Source organism: Bubalus kerabau, chromosome 1 (genome assembly GCF_029407905.1).
Source record: "Bubalus kerabau isolate K-KA32 ecotype Philippines breed swamp buffalo chromosome 1, PCC_UOA_SB_1v2, whole genome shotgun sequence".
NCBI classification, from domain to species: Eukaryota; Metazoa; Chordata; class Mammalia; order Artiodactyla; family Bovidae; genus Bubalus; species Bubalus kerabau.
In genome coordinates, this window is record NC_073624.1 from 186,971,654 (window position 1) to 186,997,169 (window position 25,516).

A 25,516-nucleotide genomic window follows, 5' to 3' on the forward strand; every position below is an offset into this window, starting at 1 on the left:
AGCACAGAGTCTTAGACCTTGGACCACCAGGGAAGCCCCAGGCTGATGGGTTTTTGATTCACGTTTTCCCCTGAATCTGTGACGTTTTCAGTGGCAGCTAAAATCAGACCACATCCCAGATGAGGTAACCGTACCTAAGTCTGGACAACTTTTACATTCAGTCAAATCATGTCTGTTTAGAAGGAAAGTGAGACAGCGTCGTCCCATTACAATGTGGGGGAAGGTCATGGTCCTTGGAGTTCGGAGGGGCATGTCCCACGCGACTCCGACCCCTGCGACCGGCTGAGCACCTGCCTGCCTCCCACCCTGGCATCATGCTTAGAGGCCTCCAATGGCCAGTTTCAAGGGCTGGGGCCTGATCCTGTCTCTGCTGGAGGAAGAGGGATGGCTTGGCTCCCGTCACGAAAACAGCAACAGAAGCCCAGTTCTGACCAAAAGAAAAAGGAATTTGAATTCTGAAGATACTTCATTCCAGAGCGACTCAGAGCCAATTCTGATCCCTCAGAGTCTATGGCTGCAAAAGGAAAAACAAACAAACAAAAAAAAAACTGAGAATTGACTGAGGAATGCCAGGGCATCCGAAAGGTTTAGGCCAATGATGGGTCACCCTTGATGTGAGTTGAAATTATAGTGCTTAGAAAGAGTGGGTAGATTTTAAAGGGTCCAGTTGTTTTCCCCCCTCACTCTGTGCCCCTCATCTGGCAGGATTTCAACTGTTTGGGGCCCGGGTCACCGCAGGGCCCGCTCTGTCATTGTCCCTATTCTCAACCTGTCTTTGAGTCTGTCGTTCTCAAGCGCCATTTGTCTGTCTCATGTCCCAGAGGCTGCACAGTCCCTGAGGACGCTGCTGCTCCAGCAAAGCAACCCTGTCCCCCGCCCCAGGGATGCTTGGGTGGGAGAGGCATTCCTGGTATCTGGTGGGTGGGGGCCAGAGGTACCACCAGCACCCACAGTGCCTGGGCCAGCCCCTCACAGAGAATGACCTGCCGATTACCCACAGTGGGGACCCTGCATCAGTGCCTACTGAGGGGAGGGGGCTGGGAGGGCCAAAGATAGAAAGGATGTGATTTCCACCTTCATGGATGATTATATTGTTGTTCAGTCACTGAATATTGTCCGACTCTTTTCAACCCCACAAACTGCAGCACACCAAGTTTCCCTGTCCTTCCTATCTTCCCGGAGTTTGCTCAAACTCACGTCCATTGAGTCAGTGATGCCACCCAGCCATCTCATCCTCTTTTGCCGCCTTCTTTTGCTCTCAATCTTTCCCAGAAGGTCTTTTCCAATGAGTCAGCTCTTCTCATCAGGTAGCCAAAGTATTGGAGCTTCAGCTTCAGCATCAATCCTTCCAATATTCAGAGTTGATTTCCCTTAGGATTGACTGGTTTGATCTCCTTGATACAGTGTTATAGGATCCACTTTTCAGCAAAGAGGAGAGGGGCGTTTCGTTCTGCAAGTATACGGATCTCCGCTGAGTAACCATCCCACAGCAGGGGCCACACACCAGCAGGGCCAGTTGAGAAAGTAGACCCCACACGGCTTGCTCCCCAGACCTGGCCTCAGACCGGAGGGGACCCATGAGTGGCAAAGTGACCTGATGCTTCTGGTCCCCGTAACAACTCTGCAAATGTCAACACAAGTGTCAAGCCAGACCCCGGGGTGCAAGACAACCCGTGCTCTTGAGAACATTCTGGACTTGTGGCTTCTCGTCCATAGGGAAAACATGAATTGCTTATGAACCCAGGTGCCATCGAATGCCACCAAATACCAGCAGAGGCCACATGTCTCTCCCCAAAGTAAGAGTAAAAGGTCTGCGACTCTCCAGTGAAGTGAAAGTTGCTCAGTCATGTCTAACTCTTTGCGACCCCATGGACTATACAGTCCATGGAATTCTCCAGGCCAGAATTCTAGAGTGGGTGGTCTTTCCCTTCTCCAGGGGATCTTCCCAACCCAGGGATCAAACCCAGGGCTCCCGCATTGCAGGCAGATTCTTTACCAGCTGAGCCATAAAGGAAGCCCCAGAGTGGAAGTTAATTGGCCATTCAGAACAAAGGGAACCAAAACCCAGCAGGCTGCTCTCCCCTAATTACCCAGAGATGACAAGCAGCTTCCTAAATGTCGAGAGACCCATGCAAGGCAGGTGATCCCTCTGCTTCAGGGAGGAGCAGGAATAGAAAGGCCATTGCTTCAGGTCGTGGTGAGTCAGCACCAGGCTAGGAACCGGGCCCAGAAATTGCCCTCAGCTTTTTCTACATTTCCTTTCCTGTCATTACTGGTTGCTGGGTAACCAGAGTATTTTCCTGTCAACAGAAGCCTCTTCCCTTTGTGCCCGGGCAGATTCATTCATCGAGGCCCTGATCCAGGGCTGCTGACGGTGGGTCTCTACTGGGTCCCCTCACAGATGCTCAGGAACCCTCGCCCCTGTTCCCACTGGCGGTGTTTCTGGGCAGCGTCTCCAGCAGGTCAGACATGCATTCTAAACGCCAGGCCGGCCCAGGAGGGGAATGCTGCGCCCATGGCCCTACGTGTTCCCACTTTCTCAAGCCTGCCCTTATCTGGGAGCACACGACAAAGGGACCATGCTCGGCTTATAAACAACACACTGGGCGTGTCTCTGAGCCACACAGAGCTCTGGGCCAACCTGGCCAGGCTGGGCCACGGGTCCTGTTCCAGGGAGCGGCCGAAGACGGAAAGCCGTCAGAGAAAGAAGGCTTGAGTCCTGGCCTGGGGAAGAAGAACAGGAGAGAGGAAGAAGAACAAGCAGGAAGACGCAATGGAATGACTCCTAGTTCTGATCACAAGTTCAAGTTCAGAGCAGATGCTCAGCCACCCAAGTTGATTGCAGTCACCCATGAGCCTGACCCAGGTGAGCAGGAAAATGGAAATGCAGAGGACTTCACGTTGTGTGTGGTGTCTGCTGGCCTTGTCCTCGAGGCTGGCTACCTTCCCACAGCCCCTGGGGGCGGGTCAGTCACCCTGATCCTGCCTCACACCTTCCAGAAGGACCCCTGAAACTGCTGGTCCCCTCTTCACAGGCTGCCAACTCAGCACCAGCGCTGTGGAGAAAGGCAGGAGCCAACATTCGTTCCTTGTGGCTGAAAACTAATAGCAGGATGAGTGTTTCTGGTTTCACTTTCTGTTATGGAATTTTCAAGCATCAACAAAATCCACATGCAGGATCAGTTCAGTTCAGTCACTCAGTCGTGTCCGACTCTTTGCAACCCCATGGACTGCAGCACCCCAGGCTTCCCTGTCTATCACCAACTCCCAGAGCCTACTCAAACTTATGTCCATTGCATCAGTGATGCCATCCAGCCATCTCATCCTCTGTCATCCCCTTCTCCTGCCTTCAATCTTTCCCAGCATCAGGGTTTTTTCCAATGAGTCAGTTCTTTGCATTAAATGGCCAAAGTATTGGAGTTTCAGCTTCAGCATCAGTCCTTCCAATGAATATTCAGGAAATTGATTTCCTTTAGGATCGACAGGTTGGATCTCCACATACAGATGACACCACCCTTATGGCAGAAAGCAAAGAAAAACTAAAGAGCTTCTTGATGAAAATGAAAAAGGAGAGTGAAAAAGTTGGTTTAAAACTCAACATTTAGAAAACTAAGATCCTGGCATCTGGTCCCATCACTTCTGGCAAATAGAGGGGGAAACATGCAGGTAATGAACTCCAAGTAGCCACCAGCAGCCTCCACAGTCATCAGCACTCTACATTTTGTGTCCCCTGCACAAACGCCCCCTCCCCACCCTCCACTCGCTAGTAAAGGTTTTTATAGGTTAAGATTTACAGACCATAGGGGCTTCCCTGGTGGTCCAGTAATTAAGACTTCACCTTCCAATTTAGGAAAGTAGGTTCAATCCCTGGTCAGGGAGCTACGATCCCACATCCCACATGCCTTGTGGCCAAAAAGACCAAAACATAAAACTGAAGCAACGTTGTAATAAATTCAATAAAAACTTTAAAAATGGGCCAAATCAAAAAAAAAATTACAGACAATAAATATGGAAATCTTTAGCTGTCCAGTTTAAGCAGGTGGATTTTCCATGTAATACATGTCCTGACACATAGAGAACGTGTCCATCCACCCCTCTCAAAGTTCCCCTGTCCCTTCTCAGACCCGGCGCCCACATTCCTCTGACTCTTCTTTAACCTTGTATTAATTAGCCAGTCTGTATTAATTAGCCAGTCTGTATTATGAACATGCTCTTTCGGATCCATCTTCTTTCGCTCAGTGTAATGAGTCTGAGATTCACCCACGTGTTATCAACAGTTCATACTTCTCTATTGGTGACTTGCTTTCCCCATAGGCTTTTTGGCTGTGTTTGTGTGTGTCCATGTTTGTGTGTATTCAGTGGTTGCTTGAGAGATTATGCTCTGCATCTTTAACTTACCACAATCTGCAGTTTCCGATTCATTCTTCTGATGGACATTTGGATTTTTTCTTCCTTTTGGCTATAAAACTGCTGTGAATGTGCTAGTTTTTTGAAGACATATGTTTCCATTTCTCTTGGATAAACATCCAGGAGAAGAATTTTGCCTTAAAGGGTAGGTTGAACTTACTAGAAAACTACCAAACCTTTTCCCCAATGTGGTGATATCATTTGACATCCCCACAAGTGTATGAGAGTTACAGTTTCTGCATGCGCTCACAACATTGGTTGTCAAATTTTTATTTTAGCCATTCTAGTCGTTGAGTGTTTCGTGGCCTCTCATTGTGGTTTTTATTTGCATTTCCCTAGTGACTATCAATGTTAAATACTATTTCATATACTTATGGGGCATCTGTATACCTTTATGAAGTGCCTGTCCAAGTCTTTTGCCCATTAGATTGTCTTCTTCTTATTGAGTTGTAGGGAGCTTTTTATGTATTGTGGATAAAAGCCCTTTGTCAGATACAATTTTTGCAAATATTTTCTCCTAGACTGGGACTTAACAATTTGAGCTCTTGATGAAATCTTTAATGAGCAGAAGTTTAAAATTTTTGTGAAATCTAATGTATCATGTTTTAACTTTTATGTATAAGTCTGTGATCTAACTCAAAATCATTTTTGTGAATGGTGTGAGGCAGGGGTCGAAGTTCATTTGTTTTCTTCTTCCCATGTGGATATATCATTTGTTTAAGAGACTTCCTTTCTCTGTTGAATTGTCTTGACACCTTTGTCAAAAATCAGCTGAGAAGGAAGAGAGCTGGGGCACCATCAGAAAAGTCAATCGACAATGTAAGTATGGGCTATATTGGTTATATATTTCTAGATTTGATTTATTATTTTTATTATGATTTTTGTAAGTGTGCTCATGAGAGATAATGGTCTAAATACTTTTCTTATAATTTTTTTTATCAAATTTTGGTATCAGGACTTTGCTGACCTCATGAAAAGAGTTGTTAAGTATTACTTTCTCTATTTTCTGGTGGAATTTGTGTATTAATTCCCTTTATGGTGTTAGATAGCATTCACAAGTGACACTGTTTGAGCCTGGACTTTTCTTTGTAGGGAGGTTTTCAATAATGTATTCAATTTCTTTGTATGACCATGTATTTTCTTTTTTAAGAACTTATCTCTTATTTATGTTTAATTTTTATTTTTCTCTGTGCTGGGTCTTCATTGCTGTGTGAGGGCTTTCTCTAGTAGCTTCTCGTTGCCGTGGCTTCTCTTGCTGTGGCGCACAGGCTCTATGGTTCACGGGCTTCAGTAGTTGTGGAGCATGGGCTTCAGTTGTTGTGATGCACAGGCTCAGTTGCCCCACAGCATGTGGGATCTTCCCGGTGAGGGGTCGAACTGGTTCTCCCCTGCATTGCAAGGCAGATTCTTAGCCACAGGACCACCAGGGAAGCCCTGACTGCACATTTTCTATTTCATCTTGGTCAGTTTGGGTTTGTTGTGTTTTTCAAAACAGTGCTTGTTTGATCTAAATTGTTAAATGTATTGGCTAAAGTTGTTCATAATAGTTCCATTTTATCATTTTAATTTCTGTGAGATTTGTAGTGCTAGATCTCATCCCACTCCTGGCATTGGCAATCTGTGTTTTTTTCCTTTTCTTTTCTCTTTCATTCTTGTCATGTCAATTTTTAAATAGAAGGTTGTCAGTCTTTTTATTCCTAGATTTTTTAAAGAGCAGTTTTAGGTTCACAGCAAAATTGAAAGGAAGGCACAGAAATTTTGTGTATACTCTCTGCTTTCACACCTGCATAGCCTCCCCCATTAGCAACATCCCTCACCAGATGGTCCATTTGTTGCAGCTGATAGTATACGTATACTAACACATCATGGGGCTCAGACGGTAATGAATCTGCCTGCAATGCCAGAGACCCAGGTTTGATCCCTAGTTTTGAGATGATCCCCTGGAGAAGAGAATGGCAACTCACTCCAGTATTCTTGCCTGGAGAATCCTATGGACAGAGGAGCCTGGCAGGCTAAAGTCCAGAGTCAGACATGACTGAGCAACTAACACTAACAGATCATTATTAACCAAAGTCCATGCTTTATACTAGGATTCCCTCTTGGTGGTGTACTTTCAATGGGTTTGGACAAATGTATAGTATCCTACAGAGTGTTTCTGGTGGTGTTGTTTAGTCACTCAGTCATGCCCCATTCTTTTGCGACCCCGTGGACTGTAGCCCGCTAGACTCCTCTGTCCATGGGATTTCCCAGGCAAGAATCCTGGAGTGGAGTGCTATTCCCTTCTCGAGGGGATCTCCCTGACCCAGGGATCGAACCTGTGTCTCCTGCACTGGCAGGCAGATTCTTTACTGCTGCGCCACTGAAGAAGCCACAGAGTATTTTCACTGCCCTAAAAACCCTCTCTCCTCCTATCTATTCCACCTTCCACCAACTCCTGGCAACCACTGATCTTTTACTGTCTCCGTAGTTTTCCTTTTCCACAATGTCATATCGCTGGAGTCATACAGTATGTATGCTTCATCAGCAACAGCAGGATTATCTTAGTTTGGTTGTAATTGATTTCTCATTTTTGTTTCTCTTGGGTATGAATCACAATTTCCTATTTTTTCTCATAGCTCATGGTCTTTATTGGTTCCTGGACACCATGAATGATATGTTACAGAATCTCTGGATTCTGCCATGTCCCCCTGATGTCCTTTAACTTGGCTGGACTTAAACTGCCCTCCTGCAGTAAGTAGCAGCTGAAATCTTCTCCTAGCATTTTCATCTTTGAACTGCCGGGTTTTCTCCAAGACCCCCATGTCTCCTCCACATGTGTGGTTTTTAGCCAATTGGCTAAAGATTTTGGTGTACTATGTAGTCAGATTTGGGGGTTCACCCTCTCTGTGGCTCTCCGTCTTCCAAGATTCCCCCCAACATTGTGAACTCTCTCCTTTGACACTTCAAGATGCCCAGGGTGCTGCTTTCTGCCACCCAAGCATTCCTGCACAGGGGATTTACCCCCCAGCGAAAGCCAGAGTCCCCAGGCAGTCTGATCTGTGACAGTGGTCTTCCAAGGGCGGGGTCCCTGGCAGTGCCCCCTGCTTTGGTCACCCTCCAGTGTCTAAATAGTTGCTTTAAAAAAATAATAATTTGCCCAGATTTTGTAGTTGTTTTCTGCAGGTTTAATCCAGCCAATTTGCTGCTCCATTACTGAAAGCCAGTGTTTCTTTTGCATGCCTTTGAAAAACCATGTTTTAAAAACCCTAAAGTTTGATGTCCTAAGAGCCCTTGATTAATGGACCCAAATAAAACATTTTTGCAGGAAACTGGATCAGCTTATGTGCAACCTACAACCTTGGTGATCTTAGGTGGGAAAGGAAGGGTATCACACTCTCTGCAGATGGGCATGTTGTGTCTTCATATACAGGAGCAGCCAGACTGACCCACCAGGCATCTGTCATTCTGTCTCTGATCCCAGTGTCAAAGGATGAATTGAGGGAGCAGAGAATTTGGTCTCAAAGAGTCATTATCCTTCCCAGGAGAGTCCTAGGTACCCCTGAAATAACCAGGTGGTTTGTACTTTTTCTGAAACCTCTATGAACCTCTTTGTATTTCCCAACTGTACTGTCTCTTGAAATAATAATTCCATGTATCATTATCTGTTTCATAAAGTGCCATCATAGACTCTTACTATCTGAAATGCTATCTGTAAGTTTTTATCATTCAGTGTCAGATGTAGTACTGAGGCATTACTGGTGTTCATTCATTTGCTAAATGTGTATCAGCTGCCTGATACAATGTGCCTGGGACCAAAGCAGGACCCCAGCACCTCACGGGGTGGACCATAAGGAGACCCCTGTGTGGGTTTCCCAGGGGTGCCATTCAAAGTACCACAAACTGGGTGGCTTGAAACAACCAAAAAACAATCCTCTTGCAGTTCGGGAGACCAGAGAGTGTCGACAGGGCCATGATCGCTCTAGGGGAGGCTCCTCCCTGCCTCCTCCAATTCTAAGGGCCTCGGCATCCTCGGTTTGTAGCCGCATCACCCGTCTCTGCCTCCACCGTCGCATGGCCTTCTTCCCTGTGTGTCCTTTTCTAAGACGCTATCACTGGATTTGGGCCCCCCCTCATCCCTGTGATCTCCTTTCCATGCTTCCCTTCTGTACATCTGCAGGGGCACTGTTTCCAAATAAGTTCACATCCTGAGACTCCAGGAGGACATGAATTTGGGGGGACACCCTTCAACACACTACAGCCCCCCAAAAGTGAGCTGTGCCCAATTGCCCATCCTGAGTTTTAAGGGCTACCCCTGGCTTTTAGGGTTCTGGCATTCAACGAATCAGCCTTCTTTGTGGCTTCATAAACTTCAGGATAGCTGGCACAGTGGTAAAGAATCCACCTGCCAGTGCAGGAGATGCGGGTTTGATCCCTGGGTCAGGAAGATCCCCTGGAGAAGGAAATGCCAACCCACTCCAGTATTCTTGCCTGGGAAATCCCATGGACAGAGGAGCCTGGCGGGCTATAACTCATGGGGTCATAAAAAGTCGGACATGACTGAGCATGCAGCAGCAGCATCAAGCTTCAAGAAGACCACGGTTGGCATTTAACCAGTGTCTGATATTTCCGTTTGTCTTTAAATGTCACCAACTTCACCCTTCTCCCAATATGAGTCACCCTCTGGGGTCCCCCCAGGTCCTGTCATGTTGGTGAGATGTGGCCTCAGAAACAAGGTGCTGGATGGAAGGCCTGTGGGCCTCAGGCTTCAAATCAAGACAGTGTAATTTTTCTACGTCTTCCAAAACCACACCACTTTATCAAACCCAAATTATGTGGATCAGTTACCAACAACCATGGCCCATCCCCTGTTTCTATAAATGGTTTTATCAGAATCCTGCCAAGATCATTCATTCATGTGTCAGCCGTGGTTGCTCCTATGCTATGATGGCAAAGTCTAGTAGTTGTAACAGAGATCAGGTGGGCCCATAAGTCCCACTTGGGACTTAAGTCTGCTGACTCTGGTCTGAATGACATTTGTTGCTGTTGTTCACTCAATCAGTCATGTCAAACTCTGCGACTCCAGGGACTGCAGCACACCAGGCTTCCCTGTTCTTCACCATCTCCCGAAGCTTGTTCAAACTCATGTCCATTGAGTCAGTGATGCCATCCAACCATCTCATCCTCTGTCATCCTCTTCTCCTCCTGCCTTCAATCTTTCCCAGCATCAGGGTCTTTTCCCATGAGTCGGCTCTTTGCATCAGGTGGCCGAAGTATTGGCGCTTCATCCTCAGCATCCGTCCTTCCAATGAATATTCAGGATTGATTTTCTTTAGGATTGACTGGTTTGATCTCCTTGCTGTCCAATGGACTCTCAAGAGTCTTCAACACCACAGTTCAAAATCATCAATTCTTTGGCTCTCAGCCTTCTTTATGGTCCAACTCTCAAATCCATACATGACTACTGGAAAAACCATAGCTTTGACTATTCAGACCTTTGTCAGCAAAGTGATGTCTCTGCTTTTTAATACACCATCCAAATTTATCATAGCTTTTCTTCCAAGGAGTAAGCGTCTTTTAATTCCATAGCTACAGTCACCACCTGCAGTGATTTTGGAGCCCAAGAAAATAAAGTCTGTCCCTGTTTCCATTGTTTCCCCAACTATTTGCCATGAAGTGATGAGACCAGGTGCCATGATCTTAGTTTTTTGAATGTTGAGTTTTAAGCCAACTTTTTCACTAAACTCCATACAGTATGAGATAGTGCATCCTGGTCAGGAGTGTGTTAGACTAACTCACATTCTGGAAAGTGCATTCTGGCCACAGTAAGCAGAGCATGGGCCTGCCATCTATCCCACTCACTCACAGCCTCTCCTTGTCTCCGTAAGACTCAACTATGGACCAAGGAACTGGTCTCAGTGAAGTCAGCCTCCTCACTTTCTCACTCGTGGATTCATTTCATGGAGAGTTTGCATCACTTTCCCCCTAGTGCCACTGAAGTTACCCACTTCCTGGCTTCAGATGGGGACACAATGGTACAGAGTGGGTAACTGACTGGCTAAATGGTCAGAGAAAACCGTGAATATAAGACCACAAGTTAGGCAAATTCCCATAGAATAATTCCAAAAGTGAGTTTCGTCAGGAAGGAGAGAAAGTTGGAGACCCAGCAAATACAGATTGGAAATTCACAGTCTCCTTCTCCTCTCCCTCCTCTTCCTCCTCCCCCTTCATCCCTCTCTCTCCCTTCTTCTCCTCTTCCTCCTCCAAAAGAGGCAAAGAGCACATGAAGCAGCCATCATTGTATGGATCTGGGGACCTCTGGTGGTGAGAACTGAGTCAAGGTCACAGGAAATAGAAAAATGCCAAGGCACGGCCACAGTGCATCAAATGGTTCCTGTGGTACCAAAGGCACCGGGGGTGGGAGGGAGGGGCCTGGGATAGTCAGTGAAGATGGAATTTAGCCAGCACTCTCAGATCCAAACACACACACATGCACACCTTTCTGCTTCCCTTAGGCAAATTGTTTCAATCTATTATCAGTTTTTCTTTGAATTTTTTAAAAAGGCTTTAAAAAAATTATCTACTTATTATTGGAGGTGGGACTCTTGGGGCTACAGAGAAACACAGAGTTTCTGGCAGTATGTCCTGGGCACTGTGGTGTGTGCCATGCTGTCCAGGTCTCCCCGGGAGTTGGGAGCCCAGACTCGTGGGAGGACATGCTTAGAGCCGTGGCCGGTAGGGGACAAGACAGAGATGAGACAGCTGTGTGCGGCCACAAAGCCATCTCCCCTGTCTGCAGTTGCTGATCTGCTTCTTGAAGCTTGAAGCTAGCCAGTGTTTGTTAAAAAGTAAAGAGAGGAATTTCCCTGGCAGTCCAGTGGTTGAGACTCCACGCTTCCACTGCAGGACGCATGGGTTCAATCCCTGGCTGGGGAGTCAAGATCCCACATGCCCTGCTGTGTGGCCAAAAAAAATTTTTTTTAATGTAGAGAGTTTGCCTTTCAGTATTTTCCTGGAGTGAATCTCATCTGCCACTTTGTGCTGCGGTTACATGAATTTTTTGGTAGAGAATTTTTAAACGACCCATTTGAGAGATGTCTGCACCTGGCTGCAGAGAAATATATCAATACTTTTACACTTTCTCATGGGCAGAGGAACAAAATGCACCTTTTCTTATTGCTGAAATGCCTGAGGATTTTTCTCCAGCCCAAAGGAAGGTGCCAATTCTTTCCTCTGCCGTCACCTTTTTTCTCGCTGGTGTTGAATCCGCCCCCAAAGGGACGGATTGGTATCCGGGGACATCTGTGGTTGTGATGACTGGGGGCGCAGGGGTGCTGTTCCACTCCACACCTGGCCCAGGAGGTCCCACAGGCCTCCTGCTCACTGGCCCGCTCACTGACACCTGCTCGCTGGCCACGGTGCCAAGAGGACACCCTGCCCTAAGAGATGCGCTTATAGTGGGGTGTGGTAGCTCCCCAGATGGCAAACATCCAACAAGCGCTTTTAATTTTCTCCATAAATGGTTTAAAAATTGCATGAACCCTTGAAAATAGTCGAGCTTGATGAGATTGGTGCCATTGTCCCACACCTGTCCTTCAGGAATTCCTGCTGGGCTATTTTTTCAGGTTTCTGTTGGAAAAAATACCTCCTGCACCTCCCTTCTCTCTTCTTATGAAATGATTGCGAAGCCTTTCTCCCCCTGCCTCTTACTTACCTCGTCTGCCCAGGATCCTCGCATTTGAACCTGGTCATTGCCACTCACTCACTACCTTGTCCATCACCTCTCCAGGCTTCGCGATGGCAGCCCTGCCCCCCTCACTCTCTCTCTGCCCTCCCCTCACTCTCTCTCCGCCTCTCTTTAGACCTGAGCATGCAGAACTCAGAGAGTGGATCGGATTCCCCGGCTTCCGTGGCTTTGTGTTCGTCGGCGGCTGCCCAGGCGCCCGTGGCCCAGCCAGTGACAGCCTCCCCGCAGGTAACAGATCAGCCCGCCTGTTGCTTAGGCAGCCCTGGAAAAACCAGTGCAGCCAGGGTGGACACATCCACCACGGTTTCAGAAAACATTTAAATCTGCAGAGCCTGGCATCTCTATTCTGAATTGACTTCTCAGCTCCACGGCTGCTGCTGTTGAAATGCACCCTCATGTTCCTCCCTCTTCCTATGTTATCTGGCTTTTTCACCGTTTGTTTTAAAAGGCCCCACCAAGGAATCGGTGAAATGATCCAAACTCAGAACCACAGCCCTTCTTGGACTCTGATCGACTTCATTCTCATCTGCTAGCGGCAGTTTTTTCTTGTACCTTGGAAGTGAGCCTTCTACGCAGAAGTGAGAAGTCTTAGGATTGGTTCATAATCGAATCTAGCATTAGAAGTGGCATATTCTTTCAAACTTGTGGAGAATTTTCACAAGTTCTCATCTCATCAAGGTTCTCATTTCACAAGTTCTCATCTCATCAAGGTTCTCCCAACTCCTAGATTTCCGCAGTAGTTTGGAATACACCAGAAAGTAGACATAAACATAATTCCACGTGAAACTGAAGGTAATGGAACAGACCAGAAGTCGTGGACACGTGCAGAGGCCCACTATCTATGATTTACAAATCTGAAAATTAGGAGCGGGACAGAAAGAATTGGTACTGGCAAAAAAGAAAAATAAAACCCGTAATTCAGCAAAAGCAAGTAGATAGACACTGAGACCACTTATTCAGTTTAGCACACGTAGTCGGGCACGTGTGGCATTTATTTCTTGGAATTGTGGCCACCCCAGCACGGGTACCTAGAGGGCGCGATCACTTGTGGCTGTGGACTCACTGTTTCCGTGCCCACTGCATCTGATGCGTGGGCCCTCCACCCCCTGTTCCCTGGGGTCCCTCTCACCAGCCCCAGTCTCAGGTGCCCCAGGTCTGGGTGTTAGCCACCTCTGGCGACTACAGGCCCAGCATTCTGCCCTGCAGCTCCATGTCCATCCCAGGCTCCAGGGCTCCCGTCCCTGCTGGAGATGGGTCCAGCCCCCCAGCCCAGCATCAGTGGCTGCATCCCCCACCCCTTGGGCACCTGCCTCGCCTGCAGGCTTCCTGAAGAGTGAGCACCCAGTGCCTCCCCAGTAAGGGGCTTTCTTGCTCCCTCCATCCCATGATGCTCACTTCCTACTTCTCCTCTCAGTCCCGCGCCGTCCAGCAGAACTCCCCAGCACAGTGGGAGTGTCCCGCCGCCAGCCCAGCTAGCCCAGGGCTGCAGAGAAACTGAAACTTGCAGTTCATTTAAATCAAAGTCAATGTCAACGGCCACAGAGATACACAGCTATTATCTTCCATATTGGATGCCTCAACTTTGGAGTGTGTGCCTGTAAGTCCACAAAATTCTTATTTATCTATTTGAGGTGAAATTCACACAACACAAGATTTGCCATTTTAAGGTGAACAATTTAGCGGCGTTTTAGACATTCACAGTGTCTTGCAACCTCCACTTCTGGCTAGTTCAAGGACATCTTCATCCTCCCAAATAGAAACCCCCTCCCCATTAGCAATGACCCTCCGTCCCTCACCCCCAGCCCCTGGCAACCAGAAATCCACTCTGTCCCTGTGGATCAGTCTGCTCTGGACATTTCCCGTAGATAGAATCACACACGGTGCGTGCTTCCGTGCCTGCTTCTCTCACTGAGCGTCATGTCCTCAGGGTCCATTAACACTGTGTGGAGAGTTGGGCTTCTCTCCTTTTCCTGGCTGAGTGATGTTCCCCTGTGTGGATGGACACTTGGGGTTTGTCCATCCATCCTGTTGATCTCTGTGTGCCATCTGTGTTCTCTGTGTCTTTGGGGGTGAGTTCACGGAGGGCTAAGTGTGTTGAATTCTTAGTGCAGTGGTGTTCATGAGGCCAAGCCCTGCAGAATTCCTGCACCTGGTGATGCATAGGGTCCACGAGGCCAGTCACAGAATCACAGTCCACGAAGCCCCAGGCCCACAGAAACAAATCCCTCCTATTCCTCCCTCCCCTCGGGAGTGCATTTGATCCTTCCCACTTTCCTAGCTTTGTCTGTTCAACCAGTTCTCCAGCAAAGTGACAAAGCCATTCTAGGAAGATGGCCCAGGGGCCCAGAGAGCAGCCATGGAGCCCAGGAGGGGGCTGGCCTGAGTCTGAGTTAAAGAACTTCCAATACTGAGATGCTGGGACTGCAACCTAGCAGTGACCACTCTGGGCTTCCTTTCTTCTTAAACGGGGGCAGGAGACACGGTGGGGTGTGACCCAGCCTGTCCAGGGGAGGCGGTGTGGCTGGCACCCAGTTCTCAGCCCACGTCACCCTGATGACTACAGACCCCAAGGAGACAAAGCTGCTGGGGGCATGTGTGTGCCCTCTTTCTTCTTACCGCCGCCCCCCCACATACGTTTCCATTAAGCAGCAGCAGGCACGGTCACGCCGGCTGTGACCTATATTTGTTTTCAGGACTCACGTATGATGAGCCTAAATGTCCTCTCTCCTTCCCTTGTAGAGGGTGTTGGTCCAGGCAGCGGGCTCGGCTCCCAAAGGAGCCCAGATGCAGCCACTCTCCCTCCCCAGAGTCCAGCAGGTGACACAGCAGGTAACCACAGCACAGGGGACGTGGGACACGGTTGGCATGGCATGTCTGGGAGCCCCCATCCGAACGACAGTGCTTGCTTTCCTGTTTTGTCGTTTCCTTTTGTGTGACGTGTTTGGCTCCTTACCAGGAAGTTCTCTTTGGAAGCGTTAAAAAAAAACAAACAAAAAAAAACTGTTGCTGCAGATAGTTTGCTACAAGCCAAGAAAGCTGATGATCTTTATTAATTTAGATCTTCAGCCTTTCGGGCACAAGTGAGCCGCTAGGTAGAGCCTGGGGTGCAGCTGTAGACACGCAGGCAGATGGCAGAGGTTTCTGAATAGGAGGAACATGGAGCCTCCAGGAGAGGCAGACCCACCCACAGGCAAGTGCTGGACCTTTAGACAGGCGCCTCTTGTGCAGTTAAATGATTAGAGAACATAGCTTGAACGTGTGGGCTCAGCAGCCAGATCACAGCCCAGATCATCAGCTCAGACAGGCAGCGTGATCTTAGCAGCAGTCGGCAAACCTTTTTTGGAAAAGGCCTCACAGTGCTTTTTGTTTGGTTGGTTGGTTTTGCAGGCCAGACAGTCTCAGGCACAACCATGCAACTCTCGTGGAAGGGATGGTGTGGCCGTGTGCCAATAAAACTATTTGTAAGATCAGGCGGGCCAGATTTGACCTAGGGACCCAAGTTTGCCAACTCCTGCTCTATGCAAGATGCTGAGTTCAAATTCATTCAGGCTCCCATGCAACAGGACCTAGGAGCATAGTGTGGAGATGGCGAGACCCCAGAGGACACGCTTCTCCCTTCAAGGGGCTCTGTTCAGATTAGCAGTGTGTTTAGAGAGGTTTGGCCTTTCCCTGGTGGCTCAAAGGGTAAAGCGTCTGCCTACAATGCAGGAGACCTGGGTTCGATCCCTGGGTTAGGAAGATCCCCTGGAGAAGGAAATGGCAACCCACTCCAGTACTCTTGCCTGGAAAATCCCATGGATGGAGGAGCCTGGTAGTCTACAGTCCATGGGATCGCAAAGAGTTGGACACGACTGAGTGACTTCACTCCTTAGAGAGGTTTGCCTGATGCTGTGTGATTCAGGGTTTCCTGCAGGAGGAGTGAAGGCTCTGGGGGTGCCCAGCAAGGACCCTGCATCTTTGCCTCAGCTCCTCAAGGGAGGGGCGCGACCATGGCTCCATGATTCCAGAAGCTTTCCCTGTTCCGTGGGGCTGGCCATGTGTCCACCATTTCTCTCTCCGCTGACCTCTGCATCATACCCACCCCCTACGGACGAGACGGGTTATGTGTGTGCACATGTCCCTGGGTTGTGTCCTCAGAGGTGGGAGTCGATCCAATCCTGCCGCTACATAAAGGTCTACAGAGAGGCCATGATGAGACCTGCCCCTGATTTCCTCATCCCCAGTGAGCTTGAATCAAGCATCCACTAAGCCTCCCTCCATCGCAGAATCCTGAAGTTCCCCACACAGAGCTCTGGGTTCCATCAAAGCGCCTGCATCCCTCAGGGGTCATCAGCTGAGGCTGTGGACTGACAGAGGAGGGAGGGGTCTTCCCATTGGCCCCCACCCTCCACCTGCAGCCCCCAACCCCTACTCCAGGCCCAGCACTCCTACTGATTCTGCTCAGACCTTCACAGTCTCTCCCAGAGGGGTTCCCAAGGCCCCTCCTCCGACCCAGATGCTGGGGACAGCCTCTAGGGCACCAAAGAGGGTGGCGTGGGGGTGATAGAGCACGTGAGCCACTTGAGCCCCTGCCCTGCCGGGGGATGGGATAATGGAGGGTGGGATAATGGGGAGTGGGATCAGACGCTCCAAGGTCCTAGTTCTGTCCACATCTCTGGTGTCCACCATCAAGCAAGACCGGCCCCTCTGCCCAGTGGCCAGTAGACCCCAGGCACCATCACCACCACCACCTCCCGCCCTGTTCCGGATCTCGGCTCCCAGGTGCCAGTGGGGCTCCTCTCCACATGGAATAGGGGCCCCAACCTGCTTCCATCATCCCTGTCTGGGCTAATCCGGAATACGTGGCCTCGACGTGACCATCTCTCCTAGGTTTTAGACGTGCCAGCCGGGGGTAGGACAAGTGTAACGTGGCACTAAGCGTTCACAAAAGGCAATAGGAGACATTTCTGCCTGAATAATCTGGAAACCGTGTAACGCCGAGTGTCTGCTGTTGTTTCAGGTCCAGCCGGTGCAGCACGTGTACCCCACCCAGGTGCAGTACGTGGAGGGCGGGGACGCCATCTTCACCAACGGAGCCTTGTACGTGGGTGCCTTCTCCCCTCCCCAGGAAGGGCTTCACAGAGAACCAACCTGGCCACCATGCCTACTGAGCTCCCCTGGCGATGGGTTTGCCCACAACCTTCTCCCTTCACCTCCTGGTGGGGTGACCCAGCTATTACACCCCCATCAGGACATCTCAGCCCAGTAGAGATATCAGAAATCATAGGCCTTTGTAGTTTTACTTCACGGAAAGGCAGTTTTAAAAAACAGAAACTCCAATCCACCCTTGAAGTCTGGAGAGCCCACCTTTGAAACCCAGAAACCATTTCCATCTCTGCTTTTTCATTCTGGCCTCTGTTAGCCTCTGGCTTATCTTGATGTTTTGAGAACTTGATCTACTACTTATCAAGGACATCCAGGGCTCTCTGCTTTTGAACTCCGTGATGCTTGGGGGAGAGTGATGCAGTTCCTAGAAGCTCACTGCTCGGCATGCACCCTTGTGCCTGCTTCTGACTCTGGTTTCAGGACTCCCCACTGGGGTCCTGGGAGGGCGTGGGGGCCTGGCTGTGGTTAAAGATGTGACTCCTGGGATCCTGAGTGTCTGCAGCTCAGCGCTGACCCAGAGGAGGATGGGTGAACCCTGAGGCCACAGCAGGCTCTGGGGGCACTCTGGTGGTAGTGGCCTGGTTTGACTGCACTGTGGTCAGAGATGATGTCCCCCGGAGATTGGAGGGACCTCCCTTCCCTCTCCAGAAGGGCCTTCCCTCAGTCACCCCTGAGGAAAAACCCCTACTGACCTCCTTTCACTGCAGCAGGCTGGACATCAATGGACATGGTGAATGATTTGATCCAGATGTTAAAGGAACATCAGACGAATTCTTGGAATCCTTTAGATATTCTTTTTATTAAGCAATTACATTTAAAAAAACAACTGGCTTTCTGGGTTGAAAGAACTAGATTCTCAGGAAGCTGCAAAATGAGCCCAGAGTCCCTTGTACCATTCCCCCAGGCTCCCATCCGGCTCCCTATCGCCAGTGGGGACAGCATCTGTGACGGCAGGACACTGACATCGGGTGTATTCAGCTTCACAGCCCTTGCACGCACTTGTGCCCATGAGCCTCTGTGTGTGTGTGTGGGTGTGGATGTGGGTGTGGGTGGGCGTGGGTGTGGGTGGATCGGTGGGTGACTTGACATCTTCTTACCCCGGGGTAGCCCTCCCATAACCAGGGTCGGGTGCAGTCCCGCCCCATTCCCCCAGGGGGCGCCCGCGTGCAGTTCGCACCTGCGGTTTGTAAACCACCAGTTGTGTGAGCTGGGATTCCACGTGCTTTCTGAGACCCTGGGTGTGAACTTGGCTGTGTTGACAGTCCGTGGCTGACTTAGTCACGCACTCAGTGCCCTGGGCCGCGGCATTGACACGACGCCTTTTCTCTCTCCACCAGGCGGACGGCCTACGCCTACAACCCCGAGCCTCAGATGTACGCCCCCAGCAGCGCCGCGTCCTACTTTGAGGCCCCAGGCGGCGCCCAAGTGACCGTGGCAGGCTCCTCCCCGCCCGCAGTCCCCTCCCACAGCATGGTGGGCATCACCATGGACGTCGGGGGCAGCCCCATTGTCTCCAGCGCAGGAGCCTACCTTATCCACGGGGGGATGGACGGCACCAGGCACACCCTGGCCCACACGTCCCGCTCGTCGCCGGCTACGGTATGTACATCCCGGGCTCTGGAGGGGGCAGGTTAAACCCCCAACAGCAGCAGGATGGTGAGTAGAAGGCAGCTGGGACCACGGGCGTTGGGCCCCACCAGCCTCAGACAGGTGCCCCCTCTGTGAACCTGGAGTCCTCCCTTGGTAAAGACAGAGAGTGGATAGCAGGCAGCTTCTGGGAGGGATGTTGTGTTCTGGCAGACGCCACTGGTGCTGGCGTTCCACCATGACCACGGTCATCATCGTCAGCCTCTAGGAGGTGGAGATCGGCCCTTCCCTGCGGAACTGGGCTGAATCAAAGCTATATGGGCACCCCTTGCCCCTGCCCCAAACCGTGGCTCATCTGCTTTGGAAATGTATCTGCTTTGAAAACCCTACGTCCCATACTTACTCTAACTTTTAAAATTAGCACAGAATAGAGTGAACCGCTTGGGTGCACAGAGAGACAAGTTCTGATGCATACACAGCCTCAGGTGCCTGTCCCTACATCAGAATACAGCACGGTGGCGTTGCCCCCAGAACTCCCTGGGTATTTCTTGGTAGTGACACCCTCCTCTCACCCACGAGCCCTGTCACCCGTGGGTCTGTCCTCCGTCACCGCAGTTTGTTTTGGTCGGGGGGGATCACCCCCAAGATCCCCATTGTGGCCAGCTTCTTTCCCCCAGTGTGGATCCTGGAGATCCCGTCCAGTTGTTGTGTGAGTCACTGGCTCCTTCCTGTTCCTCAGTCGTCTTCCTTTACCCAAAAGTTGATTCATCCTTTCACCAGCCGAGGGCCGCCTGGGTTTTTCCAGTTTTTCATGATATTGAATAAAACACCTAGAAGTACTCACATGTGTAGACACATGTTTTGCTTTCTCTGGGGTTAATCAATGCCTACAAGTGGGATTGCTTGCTCCTATGGTAAGTACATGTTTAACTTTATCCAAAACCACCCGTGTTTTCCTGCGCAGTGTGAGTTCCTCCCCCAGCCAGGTGTGAGCTCCTCTTGTCCACCTTGTTGCCAGCATCTTCCGTTCTCAGGTGTCATCAGCATCTTTGCTTTTAGCCATTTTCATCAGTGTGCGGTGGTATCTCACAGTGGTTGTAATTTGCATTTTCGTAATCACTAGTGATGGCGAGAACCCATTCATGGGCTTTGCCTCTCATATATATATTCTCTGGGGATGTGTCAGTTGAAGTTTATTGTTATTATTTTAACTGTGTTGTCTGTTTTCTTCCTGTTAATTTTGAGAATTGTTTGTATATTCTTGATTCAAGTCCCCTGCCAGATTTGTGATTTGCAAATATTCTTTCCCAGTCTTTAAAGTGTTTTTTATTCTCATACAAGTTCTATATAAATTTTAGATCAGTTTATCTATATTTACAAAAAATTCCTAGTGAGATTTTGATTCAATAGCCTTAAAGCTCTATATCAGTTTGGAGATAATTGACATCTTTAAGTATCTTTTGGGTTTGGAGCTATTGTAAGTGGTATTGATTTTTAATTTCCAACTCTTCATTGCTAATGTATGAAAATATAGTTGATTTCTGGCTCTTGACTTTGCCTCCTGAGACTTTACCAAACTCACTTTTTAGTTCTCAGAGTTTTTTGTGGTCTGCAAATAGGAACAGTTTTATTTCCCCCTTTCCAATCTGGATGACTTTTATTTCTTTTTCTTGCCTTACTGCACTAGCTAGAACATCCTGTGCGTGCTAATTCACTTCAGTCATGTCTGACTCTTTGCGATCCTATGGGCTGTAGCCCACCAGGCTCCTCTGTCCATGGGATTCTCCAGGCAAGAATACTGGAGTGGGTTGCCCTCCTCCAGGGGATCTTCCCAACCCAGGTATCGAACCCATGTCTCTTATGTCTCCTGCATTGGCAGGTGGGTTCTTTACCACTATCGCCACCTGGGAAGCGCAGGACGTCCTGTACGATGTTGCATATGAGTAGTGAGAGTGGGTATCCCTCAGGGAAAAGCTTCAGTCTTTCATTCCTAAGTGATGTTACCTGTAGGGTTTTCACAATGCCCTTTTTCAGGTTGAGGAAGTTTCCTTCTATTCCCAGTTTTCTGAGAGTTTTTATCATAATTGGATGTTGAGTTTTGTCAAATGCTTTCTTTTCATCGATACGATCATGTGCTTTTTCTTCTTTAGACTATTGAAATAATGGGTCAATTAAAAAATACCTTCCTGTTTTTGTGGAGGCCTAATTTTCAATAGAAGGGGATGCTCTAACCTCATCCCTGTTCTCTTGATCCTGATGTGTTTCAGGGTCACCGTGATATCAGAGGCCCCCCAAGTCTTGCTGACCTCTCCTTTCTATGTCCAGAGTGTGGGCGCCGCCTGCCCCGCCATCCCAGGGCACCAGCAGCCTGTGCGTCCCCACCTGCCCCCGCAGGGCCCTCAGCACACCCTCAGGGGACTGGCTGGCAGACCTGAGCGTGGGGCTGCTGTCAGTCGGGAGTGCTCCTCACAGACACGATGCCTGCACATCAGCAAACTGCATCGACTCATACTGGTGAATAAACTGGGGTCACAGGTCACAGACCAACTGCAATCATAGGTCATGATGTTCTCTGTGGTCCACACCACCTCACCACACACAAAGGCAGCTCAGACCCTGGGCTGCCCAGTCACTGTGGTCTGATATCTGGGGTTCAAGTTTTTTAACTGATTGGAAATCCACCTACCCTGCTCTTCCAGGACCGATTTTATTTTCTTGAGCTCCAAAATCACTGCAGGCAGTGACTGTAGCCATGAAATTAAAAGATTCTTGCTCCTTGGAAGGAAAACTGTGACAAACCGAGACAGTGTATTAAAAAGCATTACTTTGCCAACAAAGGTCAGTCTAGTCAAAGCTATGGTTTTCCCAGTAGTCATGTATGGATGTGAGAGTTGCACCATAAAGAAAGCTGAACACTGAAGAATTAATGCTTTTGAATTGTGGTGCCAGAGAAGACTCTTGAGAGTCCCTTGCTGCAAGGAGATCAAACCAGTCAATCCTAAAGGAAATCAACCTTGAATATTCATTGGAAGGACTGATGCTGAAGCTGAAGCTCCAATCCTTTGGCCACCTGATGCAAAGAGCCAACTCATTGGAAAGACCCTGATTGAGAGCAGGAGAAAATTTTTTCCTCAGGGAAAGATTGAGGGCAGGAGGAGAAAGGGGCAACAGAGGATGAAATGGTTGGATGACATCATCAACTCAATGGACATGAGTTCGAGCAAACTCAGAGAGACAGTGAAGGACACAGAAGCCTGGCGTGCTGCAGTCCCTGGGGTCACAAAGAGCTGGACACAACTTAGCGACTGAACAACAACAATATGTAGAATCTAAAATATGTTACAAATGAATTTATTTACAAAACAGATTCACAGACACAGAAAACGAAGTTATGGTTACCAGAGGGGAAAGTGGGTGGGGGAGGGATGAATTAGGAGTCCGGGATTAGCAGATATAAACTACTCTACACAAAACAGATAAACAACAATGTCCTACTGTACTGCACAGGGACTATATTCCATATCCTTTGATAAACCCGAATGGAAAAGAATATATATATTTTAGTTGCAGCATTTGGGGCCTTGGGATGACAGATTCAAGTTCTGCAGTGTGCAGGCTGCAGCAGACATCTCTGAGATGTGCCACTGGGAATCCTAGGAGTTTCTTGTCTGAGTCATTAGAGACTCAGCTCCTGCTTTCAGGACCCCAGCAAACATCCTGGCTCTGACCACCTGCAGTCGTGGGTATGCTAAGACACTTCAGTCGTGTCCGACCCTGTGCGACCCCATAGACGGCAGCCCACCAGGCTCCCCCATCCCTGGGATTCTCCAGGCAAGAACACTGGAGTGGGTTGCCATTTCCTTCTCCAATGCATGAAAGTGAAAAGTGAAAGTGAAGTTGCTCAGTCGCGTCCAACCCTCAGCGACCCCATGGACTGCAACCTACCAGGCTCCTCCGTCCATGGAATTTTCCAGGCAAGAGTATTGGAGTGGGGTGCTACTGCCTTCTCCAGCCATGGGTATAGAGGAGCCAAATCTCACATCCTCTATCCAGCTCTCTGAGAAGACCGTCACATGGTCACTGCAAGCAGATGTGTTTGTAAGGGACTAGCTTCCGTCTACGCTCAGTAAGACTGATGGAGAGCCCGTCCATGCCTCCTTGTGTCTGGCCCAGCTTCCCACGCGGGCCTCTCCATTCTCATGGGCCTTCCTGGTAGCCCACGGAGCTGGTGCACCATCCATGTGGCCTCACAGCTCACAATGGATCATCAGCGGCAAAACAGCTCTTCTCTGTAGCCTGTGTTTTCAGGGAAGATCAAGATATCTTGACGGCAAGCTCACATGCCTACTGTGCTTTTGCTAGAGGCTACCTTGCCCCCTGGACAGACCTTTGTACAAATACCACAGGAAACATTTTGCCAACAAAAGCACATCCATTTTTTCTCTAAAATATTCATCATCAGACTTCCCTGGCAGTCCAGCAGTTAAGACTCAGTGTTTCCACTGCAAGTGAAGTGGGTTCGATCCCTGGTCAAGGAACTAAGATCGTGCAATCAACCAAAACAATACATAAATGAATAAATAAATAATTCATCATCACTTTTTATCTGTTTAAGAGCCTTTTTTAGAGAAATTTTAGGTTTATAGAAAAATCGAGCCTCAGTTCCCTTCAGTCGCTCAGTCATATCCAACTCTTTGTGACCCCATGGACTGCAGCACCCCAGGCTTCCCTGTCCATCACCAACTCCTGGACACTACTCAAACTCATGTCCATTGCATCAGTGATACCATCCAACCATCTCATCCTCTGTCGTCCCATTCTCCTCCCGCCTTCAATCTTTCCAAGTATCAGCGTCTTTCCCAATGAGTCGGTTCTTAGCATCAGGTGGCCAAAGTACTGGAGTTTCAGCTTCAGCATCAGTCCTTCCAATGAATATTCAGGACTGATATCCTTTAGGATGGACTGGTTGGATCTCCTTGCCGTCCAAGGGACTCTCAAGAGTCTTCTCCAACACCGCGGTTCAAAAGCATCAATTCTTTGCCACTCAGCTTTTTTTATGATCCAACTCTCACGTCCATACATAACTACTGGAAAAACTATAGCTTTGACTAGATGGACCTTTGTTGGCAAAGTAATGTCTGTGCTTTTTAATATGCTGTCTAGGTTGGTCATAGCTTTCCAAGGAGCAAGTGTCTTTTAATTTCATGGCTGCAGTCACCATCTGCAGTGATTTTAGAGCCCCCCAGAAATAAAATCTCTCACTGTTTGCATTGTTTCTGCATCTATTTGCTATGAAGTGATGGAACCAGAGGCCATGATCTTAGTTTTCTTAATGTTGAGTTTTAACCCAACTTTTTAATTCTCTTCTTTCACTTTCATCAAGAGGCTCTTTAGTTCTTCTTCGTTTTCTGCCATAAGGCTAGTGTCATCTGCGTATCTGAGGTTATTGATATTTCTCCCGGCAATCTTGATTCCAGCTTGTGCTTCATCCAGCCCAGCATTTTTCATGATGTACTCTGCATAGAAGTTAAATAAGTGGGGTGACAATATACAGCCTTGACGTACTCCTTTCCCAATTTGGAACCAGTCTTTTGTTCCATGTCCAGTTCTAACTGTTGCTTCTTGACCTGCATACAGATTTCTCAGGAGGCAGGTCAGATGGTCTGGTATTCCCATCTCTTTAAGAATTTTACATGGTTTGTTGTGATCCATACAGTCAAAGGCTTTGGCATAGTCAATAAAGCAAAAGTAGATGTTTTCCTGGAACTCTCTTGCTTTTTTGATGATCCGGCAGATGTTGGCAATTTGATCTCTGGTTCCTCTACCTTTTCTAAATCCAGCCTGAATATCTTGAAGTTCAGGGTTCACGTACTGTTGAAGCCTGGTTGGAGAATTTTGAGCATTACTTTACTAGCATAATGGTTGTCTGAGGAGGCCTTACAAATAGCTGTGAAAAGAAGAGAAACTAAAGGCAAAGGAGAAAAGGAAAGATATACCCATTTGAGTGCAGAGTTCCAGAGAATAGCAAGGAGAGATAAGAAAGCCTTCCTCAGTGATCAATGCAAAGAAATAGAGGAAAACAACAGAATGGGAAAGACTAGAGATCTCTTCAAGAAAATCAGAGATACCAAGGGAACATTTCATGCAAAGATGAGCATCATAAAGGACAGCAATGGTATGGACGTAACAGAAGCAGAAGATATTAAGAGGTGGCAAGAATCCACAGAAGAACTATACAAAGAAGATCTTCATGACCCAGATAACCACGATGGTGTGATCACTCACCTAGAGCCAGACATCCTGGAATGAGAATCAAGTGGGCCTTAGGAAGCAGCACTACGAACAAAGCTAGTGGAGGTGATGGAATTCCACTTGAGCTATTTCAAATCCTGAAAGATGATGCTGTGAAAGTGCTGCATTCAATATGCCAGCAAATTTGGAAAACTCAACAGTGGCCACAGGACTGGAAAAGGTCAGTTTTCATTCCAATCCCAAAGAAAGGCAATGCCAAAGAATGTTCATACTACTGCACAATTGCACTCATCTCACACACTAGCAAAGTAATGCTCAAAATTGAACCTAAACCAGAGAATTCCCATAATTCCCCACCCCATACCCAAGAGTTCTCCTTATTATTAACATCTTACCTAAGTT

General features: G+C 48.5%; 1 protein-coding gene across 4 annotated transcripts in view; it reads left to right on the plus strand.

The window, feature by feature from the left end:
* The window catches only part of RFX2 (regulatory factor X2), a 94,963-nt gene that overhangs the window by 36,368 nt on the left and 33,079 nt on the right, over nt 1-25,516 (plus strand). For 3 of the 4 annotated variants that reach the window (XM_055546416.1, XM_055546418.1, XM_055546419.1), the window contains exons 2-5: nt 12,246-12,358; nt 14,870-14,959; nt 17,130-17,209; nt 18,613-18,874. In XM_055546416.1, the coding sequence (XP_055402391.1) occupies nt 12,254-12,358; nt 14,870-14,959; nt 17,130-17,209; nt 18,613-18,874 (537 nt within the window). In that variant the 5' untranslated portion in view covers nt 12,246-12,253. The remainder of the gene's footprint in view (nt 1-12,245; nt 12,359-14,869; nt 14,960-17,129; nt 17,210-18,612; nt 18,875-25,516) is intronic. The other variant, XM_055546422.1, reaches the window with a different exon arrangement.